General features: G+C 41.8%; 1 protein-coding gene across 1 annotated transcript in view; it reads right to left on the bottom strand.

Moving 5' to 3' along the window:
* Positions 1-10,626: 10,626 nt before the first annotated feature.
* The window catches only part of LOC122133094 (zona pellucida-like domain-containing protein 1), a 2,420-nt gene continuing 250 nt past the window's right edge, over positions 10,627-12,796 (bottom strand). The window contains exons 2-8 of the mRNA XM_042708496.1: positions 12,400-12,620; positions 11,909-12,093; positions 11,595-11,667; positions 11,379-11,476; positions 11,213-11,293; positions 10,930-11,098; positions 10,627-10,847 (exon numbers count right to left, since the gene is read on the bottom strand). Of these exons, the coding sequence (XP_042564430.1) occupies positions 10,725-10,847; positions 10,930-11,098; positions 11,213-11,293; positions 11,379-11,476; positions 11,595-11,667; positions 11,909-12,093; positions 12,400-12,620 (950 nt within the window). The 3' untranslated portion in view covers positions 10,627-10,724. The remainder of the gene's footprint in view (positions 10,848-10,929; positions 11,099-11,212; positions 11,294-11,378; positions 11,477-11,594; positions 11,668-11,908; positions 12,094-12,399; positions 12,621-12,796) is intronic.

The raw sequence follows: 12,796 nt of genomic DNA, 5'->3' as shown, positions 1-12,796 counted from the left end.
GACATATGGTGGATTTTACAAATAAGCAGTTAGGGGAAGAGTGGTTTGTGAAGCACTTTTCATGTGAGAAGCTTGATAATCAAACGAACTGACATATGACTTCAGACTGGTATGATTCTCTGTCAGACAGAGAAGGCAGAATGAGAGCAAGCATCGAATTTATAACCCAATCTATAACTTGTCAATGGGAAATTCCAGTCTGAAAATAGCAAAGAAATGATGCAGAATTATTTTCCTTAGAGTGTTCAAAGTATTTAACCCAACAAGGCAAGGAGGTTCCTGCAAGGACATCACATAACAGCACATATCCTAAAAAGTACATGTTTCTGCAAACTAAACTAAACTAGATGTTGACTAGGCATGAGCTCCTGGAGAATAGCACCATAGCACTAGTAAGACTCCTCAACCTGTAGCATGGAGGAAGGGAGAGATGCTCCACCGGGGTCTGACCTCTCCTTCAAGGTCTCCAATCTGTCTCCTCTGGATGTCTGCTTTATCTTCCAAGTCACTCCTCCTCTGGGAGAATGATGGAAAGATAGATAGATAGAAAGATGGATACTTTATTTATCCAGAGGGAAATTCTAGTTTTTTTTTTTTTTTGATAGATAGAAAGCCTATGTGGCCTCCATTGGTCCGCAGGCATTCAGTGTTTCCATGTCAATCTCTTGTACAGATGCTGTGTGAGCTGGCTGTACATCAACAGGAACACTTGAACACAAGCTTTTAGCCTTTCCTTTCCGAGTCAAATATCCCACCTCTGGGGAGTACATGCAGAGGCACAGAAGAAAATGTTTTTTTATCAGAAACTTTTTTTATTATTATTATTTTATTTTCTTACAGATGAAACTGGTTGATGTTGGGAAAACATGTTTCCTTATTTATGGACTCATAAAAATGTTTAATGCAAGGATAGAAATGATAACCAAGAACATCTCTGGTAAGGTTTAGGGGAGCACATAGATGAGTATGGTACCACAGCACAATATGAAAACCCTGCCATATGCTGAGGGTTAGGTTATCAAGATCGCCACACCCATGTCTGTGGCCACTGCAACCCACTCTCTCTCCCAGAATCAGACTGAAGCACAGTTACCCATGGCTCACAGTCAAAGAATGATGTGAAGTTAAGGGCGCCATCGGTTGGCAAATTAAAGAACTGCAGTGCAGCCCTACATAGGCACAGGTATTTTTAACACCAGTATATTTCCTCACGGCAAGGCTGCATTACATAAAATTCAATTCCAGTTTTAGTTACAGTGTAGCAGAAGAACCTGTGCAACCCGGTATGCAACCCGTCCTTCTGCGTTTCGGTCAGCGGCTCCCCGTACTCGATTACACAGAGTAGCTTCCAGCTCCTGGCTTTCCTGTGGGAGAGAGGAACACAGAAAGATGGATGAGATGAACACAGACACATGCATATACTATACATATACACATGTACATAAACTCTGCACACATACACCACACACAACACACAGACACATGCATATACTATACATATACACATGTACATACACTCCGCACACATACACTCACACTCACTCACACCACACAAACACTCACACATGTGAGTTGTGTTTTATATTACACAGTCCTGTACCACAGAGCTTATTCCAGCTGTTACAAACATACTGCAGGGAGAAGAGTGGATCAGGTTTACCATGGACACCTGGTCCACAGCCTGCTTTCTGTATTCCCATCACCCTTTCTGCTTGCAGAACATTTCCTGAGAAACAAATAAACATCACTGTCAGTAGTAGCCCAGTAGGTTCCCCTCCCCCCAACTCTATGACAAACACCACGTGTCACGCCCTCGAAAGCAGACGTGCCCGGCAGAACTGCATGCAGACCTGACTCAGCACACACCCACTGCACACTCATAGAGCAGAGGACACACAGGTGACGGTTTAACGCATGCAGGCTTGATAATCAAACGAACTGACATATGACTTCAGACTGGTATGATTCTCTGTCAGACAGAGAAGGCAGAATGAGAGCAAGCATCGAATTTATAACCCAATCTATAACTTGTCAATGGGAAATTCCAGTCTGAAAATAGCAAAGAAATGATGCAGAATTATTTTCCTTAGAGTGTTCAAAGTATTTAACCCAACAAGGCAAGGAGGTTCCTGCAAGGACATCACATAACAGCACATATCCTAAAAAGTACATGTTTCTGCAAACTAAACTAAACTAGATGTTGACTAGGCATGAGCTCCTGGAGAATAGCACCATAGCACTAGTAAGACTCCTCAACCTGTAGCATGGAGGAAGGGAGAGATGCTCCACCGGGGTCTGACCTCTCCTTCAAGGTCTCCAATCTGTCTCCTCTGGATGTCTGCTTTATCTTCCAAGTCACTCCTCCTCTGGGAGAATGATGGAAAGATAGATAGATAGAAAGATGGATACTAGAAAACTAGAACAAACATACTGCAGGGAGAAGAGTGGATCAGGTTTACCATGGACACCTGGTCCACAGCCTGCTTTCTGTATTCCCATCACCCTTTCTGCTTGCAGAACATTTCCTGAGAAACAAATAAACATCACTGTCAGTAGTAGCCCAGTAGGTTCCCCTCCCCCCAACTCTATGACAAACACCACGTGTCACGCCCTCGAAAGCAGACGTGCCCGGCAGAACTGCATGCAGACCTGACTCAGCACACACCCACTGCACACTCATAGAGCAGAGGACACACAGGTGACGGTTTAACGCATGCAGGCTGTTCTGCATGCACCATCCCTGTAGCAGATATGCCATGGTGTTGACCAGCAGTTTTAGCTCATCAGTACCAAATCCATCATTTGTGCTGAGATTTTTGACCTCAGTATTTTTAAAATCCTGCCTACAGCCTTGATAGCACGTGCATTTAGAAATACTGAAATTCTCAGCAGCAGCAAGCAACAGTCAGTGATGCTGCGCTGTTGAGCACTCCCGAATCCGGAACCGCTATTGTTCACCACCTCAGTAACCCACCCAGTTTTTTTTAGAGCTCTCAGGTGTAGAGGGACATGACTGCCCTCTATTGGCAGCACTTGGTGGTACAGGTTTACATACAGAACCCATATCTAACACATTTGAATTGTTTCGTATGTAATGATTCCATTACATACGTAGAATGCCTAAATGCCGTATTATAATAAGTAGATGAAATCAAGCATTCTGATTGGTTGAGAGTGAGTCACGGGGTGTACTGTATTGAGCCATAATGTACTGTACACCTGTTTACATTTATCTGAGTGTTCCATATCAGTGCGCACTCAAAATAACGGTAGATTTTGCGCGACCGTTAGTTGTCATTTTAAGCTTGACATTGTCATTTTTGTGTATTTTAATGGCAACTTTTATAAAATGAGCAATGTGAATGAATGAGATGGTGCGTGATCTAGCAAGGAGACCTGGGATGTTTTCAGACGACGCACAAAATAATGTCGATCTCCTAGCTAATCATCAACAAACTTTTGGTGCTAGGCTAACAAACGTGATGCTCCCAATGCTGTTTGTCTGGTGTATAGCAACAGCCACACCTACGGGGACTATTTTCTCTAGGCTACTGAAATGCGATACACAACGTTTGGTGGCTACAACTATTTTGTACTGAAAGGCAGCTAACTATTTAGTTACTATTTATAATGTCGGTGGCAACCGTATTATAAAAGCAATAAGGTACTCGAGGCAGTACTGTATTGTCGTCAATAATGTACTGTTCAAGGGTTTGCCGGCCCTCCGCTACGTGCCGGGCCTAACAACACCCTTGAACAGTACATTATTGACGATACAGTACTGCCTCCCTGTGTGCCTCTCATACCTTATTGCTTAAGAATGCCTTACACTCCTGTGATTTACACACTCACTGACAAAAAAAGACACAGTTAGTAATCAACCTTGGTTAAAAATGATTAAACAGAAAACAAGACGTCACATCTTAAGATCGTCTAAAATATACGCACAGGTAAATAATCACAGAGAGCGATATAAAGTGGTTCTAGTAGGCCTCTGACCACATCAAAAGAGATGAGTCGTGATGAGTGCTTAATGCTGGAGCCTGGATTTATAAATATGCTCTCAGATGTTCGCTGAGTGCTCACCAAATTCCCACACAGAAGGCCCATTCTGACAGAGCAAAGAAACATCACTTTGTAAGTACAATCAACCTTTTTTTTCACAGACGTAGCCAATGTTAGCTTTCGGTGAAGCATCACTGAAAAAGAGCAGTCAGAATGCCTTTCAAAATAAACTACTGCTAGTCACCAAAATCTTGGTAGCTGTGTTGTTAAGACGTTTTGTACCAGAATTTACTTTAAACATTCACATTTCAGAACGTGTGAGTTGAGTTGAGTGTAAACAGTAAAAGTGATGGCCGTCTGAAACATTGAATGACCCTTATGACAAGGTAACTACAGGAGGGCTGAATGAAATGTCTATGAAGCTGTGATAGATTCCCAAGTGCACCTCACCTACTTAAAAATGAGGGAACTAAATGTCATGCTATTCTTGCTTGGGTAAGAATTTGCTGTGTGATGCATTTTGTTCACAGGAGTGGGCTTCCCTTGCTTGAAGAGAATGACAGGGCACAACAGTGTACACACGTGTATTAGCAGTGATTAGGATGGGGATGGTCACCGGTCCTCTACCTTGGCCCCCCTTGGCCTTGGGACCATGAGACAGCTCTCCATCTCTCCATGTGCAGACCATAGATATATATAAAGACTAGATGTCTTACGGCGGAGTCTAGAACGTCCGCACATGGCGGCCATCTTGCTCCAGGCAAGCTTTCTGTCAGGATCAATGGTATCTGATGTAAGGTGACCAGACGTTCCTGGTTTCCGGGGACAGTGCCCGTTTTTTGGTGACCTGTCCCCGGCTGGCGCTGTCCCACTGTGACCAACAACAGACTGAACACAAATTAAAAATTAAAAAAAGAGAGAAAAGAAAACAATGACCAAATGTTTAGTTGCGTAGCCTACACGCCACGGGCTCAAGCAAGCCAGCCAGGCAGGGCGGCAAGCTCTAGCTCAGAGCTCAAAATATGTTCTAGAATGCCCGTCTTTGTAGTATTTTGATTGGCTTTGATATATATATATTTGAATATGTAGCGCGAGAGATCACGTCCATTCATTCAGCCAGCTCTGACAAATCGAGTAGCCTACAAGACAAGATTGCATTGCGGCTGACGAACGGTGTTTCTTGTAAGTATCATTGTTTATCATCTATGTCATATATTATTTAACCTATAATTATTATATAGATAATATGTATGCACAATTTGCGACAATGGGTGTGTCAACTGTCAACAATGTATCTGTCGGTCAGGTGTCAGCCACAGCTGTAGGCTACTTGCTAACTAACTAACATTAGCAGAGATACTATCGCTAACTTACTAACCAGTACTATGACATTTCAGTTTCACTAGTCTGTGTTGCTTCGTTGGCAACTTGTCATTAAATTAAACCACTGAAAGCCGAGGAGGATATTATTAACCTATACTGTGTATCGTTCCCTACCTCTGCCCCTTCCCCAACCCCGCCCCTTACGTGTACGTGTACGTGTTGTTGATTTCTGTGTGTAAAGAATTACAGTTGTACAGCGTAATTAAGCCCGGTGTGGAGTTGTTGAATCATGCAGAGGCAATGTAACAGCACAGGATGAGACAGAGTCCCTAGCAGCGGTCATCGACACCTCTACAAGCATATCAGCTGTAGATATGTCCTCTGCAGCAGGAGGAGAAGATCTTCCATCCCCGTTTGCTGACATTCCTGCCCTAGTACACGACCACAGCTACCTTCCCGTCCGCTTCGATGGTCTTGTGGACAACGCTCTTGTGTACATTTCAGGTAAAGGCTGACTGAAATTCGATTTTGCCTATAACCGATAGAGCCAATAGTAAAATCTGTGGGAAAACAATCTGATATTAATTATTATTATTATAAGTTATGATATTATTATACTAACTCAAATTTCAGGATTTGTTGTGCGACGGGCTCTGAAAAAGCTCCCATGTGATGTCTGCCGTGCCAGCCTGGTGACAGACGCTGCATCTGCCATTAAGGACCAGAGCTACCACCTGCTGTCACTAAAAAACAATGGAGGCCTGGTGATTCCATCAGAGGGCACAGTGAGGGTCGTCAGGGCAGCAGAGTGGGTTATTCGCCAGGCATCATCCTTTAGACGATCACAGCCCATCAAACTGCTTGAGGTCATCTACATTGTACGGAAGAGGATCGGGTCAGAGGATGTGTTTGTGCTCGGGGAGCACATCGGCGACACGCAGTATGGCATAGACAGCCACCACCATACGCTGCTAACAATAATTGTGTCCCTGTTTTTTAAGCTGAGGCTACACCACATCGCTAAAATGACCACACTTAGCTTACAGAGCAACAACATGCGACAAAAGCTCAACAAAACAGTCCTTTTCAAAGGGCATTAGCTCTCTGTCGGCCCGCCCATTTTCTTTTTTCTCTTTCTCTCTCTCGCAGGAGTTCTCAGGTGCGCGAAAAGGCTTGCCTAGTCTGTGCTCGAGGCTGCTTCTCTCCCCTCTGTGTTTTGACTTACACCACACTCCTGTTACTTTACATTTAGTAGACGCTTTTATCCAAAGGAGCAGTTTAGGGGTTCGGTATCTTGCTCAAGGACCATACACACTTGGTAACACAAGGGGTTTCCTCCACTAAGAACCCCAACAGAAAAACATGCAAAAAGAATTCACAGCGACCTCAGGCCTGCGTGTGTGTCCTGTGTTGCCTCCATATATAACACGTGTGTGTTGCAGTGAGTCGTTTGTGCAATAAAAAACTGACAGCAGTCAGCCTTGTTGTTTGTTTGTATTTTGTAAGGAGGAGTGGGAAATCGAACTAGCAACCGATTACTAAACGACTCCTCTACCTCCTGTACCACTTTATATTCTTGTTTAATGTTATTTTTAATCCTTATCGTTTAATAAATATTATTAATTTTTTATTGATTTCACTGTTTTTTGGGTCATTTTTTTTATCTCTATCCTCCATGTGTATACCTCCACAGTAGTCTAGTTTTCTCTAGAGGGTGGGGATTTTCAACATGCAGCATTTTCTTGATGTATATTTTGTAAAGGGAAATCTTAATCTTAATAAATGTCACTTTTATAAAAAGAATATTACTAATATAATACAATAAACTGAATTATTACTTGTTTAAACTAAACATGTAATAATTCAAATTATTGTATTATATTAGTAATATTCCTATTATAAAAGTATACATATATCTCATGTTGCCATTTTGTATGCTGAGTTTTAGTAGCCTATATATTGATTTAACATAAATACCTTGTGCATGTGTGTATTTATTGCACCTATCTGTTCTGTTTAATGTTATTTTCATATGAAAACCCAGATTATAATTATAACTATTTATAAGTATGCAGTGTTATAAATACATCTCTGTACAGGGATTTAAACATGCAACATTTCTTGATGTATTTGATAAAGGGAAATGTTGTACCTATTTTAGATCATTATTCTATTTTTTTTAGAACACAACATAATTATTCATACGTACGCAGTGTCATAACTACATAACTGACGTTTATAACAAACCAACCCGTTTAAAAATCGGTTGAAAATTGAGCAAGTTATGGTTATTTAAAAAGTACATACCAATACCAACACAATGTTATGGGTGAGCGAACTGACTGGAGCAAGATGGCCGCCATGTGCGGACGTTCGACTCCGTTGGCCGGCAACGCGGACGAGACATCTAGTCTTTATATATATCTATGGTGCAGACTGGCTCAGGCCTCCAGCTGACCCGATGTCTGGCATAGTGCATAGTGTTCCCAAAGACAGAAGTGGGTGTTCACAGATCAGACACAGAAGAGTTATAGTTGAGGACTAAGATGCATTGGTGGCCATTTTAGGCATCTGTTACAGACCCGGCTCAAGATCACACAACATAAAAAGGGAGATGGACAACCATTTAGATTTAACAAAAGAATGGATTTATTGGGTAAATACAAATCCAGCAATGTCTAGGGGGCAAATGCCGTACGCAGCTTAGGGTTGGAGGTAAGCAGTGTGAGTGTGTGTGTGTGTGTGTGTCTGTGTGTGTGTGTGTGTGACGGTGTGTGTGTGTGTGTGTGAGTGTGTGTGAGGGTGTGTGAGTGTGTGTGTGCTTGACGGTGTGTGACGGTGTGTGTGTGTGTGTGAGTGTGTGTGTGTGTGTGTGTGTGAGGGTGTGTGACTGAGTAAAGTAGCCTGTGTGTGAGAAGAAGAGAACTTTCTGGGACCTGCGTCAGGTGCCATATTTGCTTTTGCAGGTGTGGGCCATTGAGGATAGAGTTCCCTCTGCAACCCACAGCCCCCCTATGGCCACTACGAGAACTGCAGCGGCGCTAGGGGTCTTGATACATCTGTCTGTATAGTAGACGTTTGGGTGAGCAGTGCACATTCACGTACCTTACACGGAAGCCCTTTGCTGTACTGTCTGTACTGTAAGTTTGCATAGTCACCAGTTATACAAAAAAAAAACAAGATTTAAAGGACAAGTCCACGATTCTAATCCAATACACTTTTTGTTAAATTTAGCAAATTGCACCTCACGGTCATCTGGCTGTCCATTCAGTGTGTGCACTCAAAAAACTAAATCAGGCATTCATACACAGTCCTGGCTCTGCAAACAGGAAACAAACATAGAGAGGCACATGAACAATTACAGCAAAATCAGCACATTGCTTCAGAAGAACAGAAGGCAGGGGTGAAATTTCATTGGCTGTTGAGCTCAAATATCAGCAACCTTTCACCAAAATCGCAGACTCCGTCTTTAAGAAAAAGGTTTTAGAGTCATTAGACAGGTACTATTTCTCTTAAAAGACCACATGTGATGTGTTGCCACGGCTCCTGTAACTAGGTGAGAAGGGAGGTGGTATCTCACATTAGAAATGACTTCACACTCTGGTATCCTGTTTCCTCACATAAAAGCTATTATGTTTTTGCTTCATTGTGTCCGTGTGTTTTGGAGGTCATTCGTATTTGTCCTTCAGTAAGCCAACACCAGGTTAAATGGCACGCATGATTTTGTGCAAGGTCAGATCGCTTTTTCATTGCCTCCTCTCGGTGACTCTGGTATCACTGAAATGGAACTCTTTGACGGGGGTTAAATGGAGAATTCAGGCAAGAGGACATGAAGATGGTAGATCAAAATTTACATTTAAACTTCAGTTCTAGGCAATACTCTCTTGCTGTAAATATGCACGCGCATATATCACATAAACAGTCACAGAGATGAATCCAACAATCCAGAAATGAACCAGATACAGCTGATGATGTGGTACCTGCAGCCTCTAATGTTGATGCTTGCGAATAAGGTTGAAACTGCTGAAATTTAGAAATAATTCTCGTTTCAGGTCAAAACAGTTTCAGAAAAGCTGGTACAACAATATTATTTGAAGACCATCGAACTATTGCATTCCCAAACTGTACTCAAATAAGTAAACATTCCATAAGAATTCAAGTTTGTATATGGTTTGTATGTAAGGATATATATGAATCTTCCCACAGCATTTTATCATGCTTTTAAAGGGTGGGATAGGATATTCAGGAATGGCCAACAATATGTATTTCTGTTTAATAATTTGTGCATTGTGCCAGTGAGAAAAATCATATGGGATCATTCATCTTTGTGATATATTGATATTTTATTAAGGTAAAACAACATGAACTAATAAATAGCACAATTAACAGTTTTAGCATTGCACACTGTCCACTGGTTGTTACTTCCAGAACACACTTTCACAATTGACAGTCAGTGGTTTTGCTTTCTTCCAAAAATGTGATTGATAAAGAAATATTAATGTTTGTGCAATTTCCATTTTGGTCAAACAATCCAAATATGTCCTCTTCCGATAAACTGGTTACCCTGACAGCAAATTAATTTCTATACATTCTATACTTCTATACATTTTCAGGAATCTATAATTGTACTAATAGCACTAAGTTCCCAGTATTAACTTCATGTTATCTTCAAAGGCAAGAATATCTGAAATAAGTTCAAGCACAGTAGGTGAGCTTGACTGTATCTCCTTTAGCTCCGCGAAGCTTCACAGCCACACTGCGGGGACTGTCAATCCCAGTCACAGTGAAAAAGAGAACTCTTGACCTGTCTGGCTTTAACTCTAAAAAAACTTGTTTGAGCCAGGCTTCAGTCTCTTGTAGAAGAAGGCAGCCATGCCTATAACAGCAATGCAAGCTGCTGCCAAAATGCCCACTGCAATACCCAGGCCCACAGAAGTGTTTGATTCTTTATTACTGCTGGCGAGCTCTGTCAGGGAAGAGGAGAAAACACAGCAGACAGAGCGTTAACTCTAAAAAAACTGCCACTGTGATGGGAAATATAATATTTATATTAGTATAGTAGTACGTTGGCCAATATTTGTCTCTTTGAGAGAATTTTAGATAGATTGATTCACATCAACATTAATTGCAAAGTCAAACAAAACCATTGGCATGATTATTACCTTCCTCTTTTGATGAAACCACTGAAAAATGAAAACGAAAACTTTAGATTGTATTCCTTCTCAATCTGTGGGTTATTTACTAATAACAACTGCATTTAAGTCGTCCATTTAATCAATTAAGTTATTGTCATGGTATAATAACTGTGACTATAACTGTATAATACATTTATGGAATTACTGAATCTACGTCCAGGTTCATCTGGCAGTAAAACTGGCAAATTAGTACAAGCAGACTCAGCACTTACTGCTCTCAGCTTTGGTGATGATTGGTGTCGATGAGATGGTGGTGAAGTTGGTTGTGCCATCCTGGAAGGTAGTTTCGGGCAAAGTGTTTCTTTTCCTCCTGGAGGGGCATTGCTGAGGACGGAAAGAATAGGGTGAGCACAGCCAATCACAGCTGGTCAGAAAGCGTGTTTGGCTAGCTTATTTTCAGGCTAACCTTGAACTGGGTGCAAGTGCTCTGCTCACAGAGCCGTGTGATGCAGTGGAGATAGTAGGTAGAAATGGTCTCATTCTGCTGTGATATGAAGCGGAAAGCGGGGAAGAAGAACCTAGCTTGTTGGCTATCTCCATTTTCCACCATGGTGGTCATCGGTTCTTGGTAGCAGCTTGGAGTTAAACACAATGAACCAGTTTAGTGAATTTTCACGGATTGTTTTTTCCTTCCCACGTCATTGTATATATATTCATGTTATACTTTGAAGCGCTTGTTTGATACTTACGGCACAAAGAGGTTAAAGAAAGTGGAGTTAGTTGGAAAGGGAGACAGTGATGCATAGCATCGATCCAGAAGAACGTGGTACCTATTGAGAAAGGGGCATCATTCATTTTACAGCTGATTTCAGCATTATAGAAATTACAACTAAGTGGGGAAGAAGAGAGTCTTACTGGGAAGTCAAATTGGTTGCCTGGACCTGGACATACACATTTGTCCTTAGATCAATACCCACGCTTGGGATAACAAGTCGTGTGGTGTAGTTGGCATCCTGAAAAAAAAGGGATTTAACCGTATGATTTAGTGTTTTAAATGAGATTCAGGAAAATGTGAAGAAATATGCAGATGCTGCTGCCTCTTTGGATTGCACTTTATTCAGTTTTTCTCACACTGTATAGTTCCAGGTTTAAGGTGCTGATGAAACTGCCATTGTTATCCTTCACAGCAATGGATGATGATGACCTGGAATACATAACAAGTAACCCTTTCATGGCCTGTCACAGGTGTGGGAGTGCTATTCTTAATCAGAGAAACATAGACAATTGGAGCTTTATCTGAAGAGTGTAACAGAAATAAAGGAGATCATGATGGCACTAAGAGGTGAACATTTGCTCTCTTTATTTCCAAATACAAACGTTTAAATGTGACAGAGCTGTGTAGGTATCCTTGACTGTGATACAGTAGTGAAAAGAAAGCAGCTTACACGTCAATCTGCGTATTGTTGATGAAGTACTCCAAAGGATAGGCACAGGAGTAGAAATACTTCAGCTCAGCGTTGTATGTTACCGTGCCGACAGTGGGGTCATGCGAGCGGACCACACCACTGACGTTGACCGTCTGGATGTTGGAGAAGTCTGAAAAGATTCCTGTGCCTGAAGTGCTGTAGGTCTGAGAAGAATTTGAAAGAAAAAAAAAAGAAAAAGGTATTAGATCAACATCGGGGTGTGGTGGAACAGTGATTATCATTGCCACGTTCTAAGTGGACAATCTGAGTTTGACTCCTGAACACACCACAAGGGGTAACTGTAAGCATCTGCTACAATACCTGACCTTGAACATTCTGGGCTGTGGCATATTCCTTTTGCTGTACACATTACTGCAGGTGTGAGTCTCAGTTTGTATGTGATTTCCCATATCAATATGCTGGAGTTGTGACACAGTAACAGAAGGAATGTCTACAAAACAGCTTCTTACCCTGAAGATGCTTCCACAGGCTGTGGTAGAGTTGATGGGAAAGGTGAATCTCACGACAGGGGGAGTCACACTCTCATCCAGGGTTCCTGTGCATGCTGAGTCACCCTCTATTTGATTAAGAATGAGCAGGGACTCATTGTACCCAGTGTAGAACACAGGGCAAGCCAGGATCGACAGTCGGATGTATGTGGTGCCGCAGTCCACTGAGATGTCAGTGTAATCTGGCCATGGAGGAAAGAGAGAAAGCTTTCATAACAAAGCTGCATTCATATGCCAGTTCCAAAATATGGCAATGCCATAATCCATCAGAGAGATTTACTGATCTAAGAAAGGAAATGGAGATGATTTACATTTACATTCCATTTAGTCATTTAGCAGACGCTTTTATCCAAAGCGA

Source organism: Clupea harengus, chromosome 8, assembly GCF_900700415.2.
Source record: "Clupea harengus chromosome 8, Ch_v2.0.2, whole genome shotgun sequence".
Taxonomy (NCBI): domain Eukaryota; kingdom Metazoa; phylum Chordata; class Actinopteri; order Clupeiformes; family Clupeidae; genus Clupea; species Clupea harengus.
The sequence above is the reverse complement of the archived record's forward strand: the minus strand, read 5'-3'. Positions and strand labels throughout refer to the sequence as shown.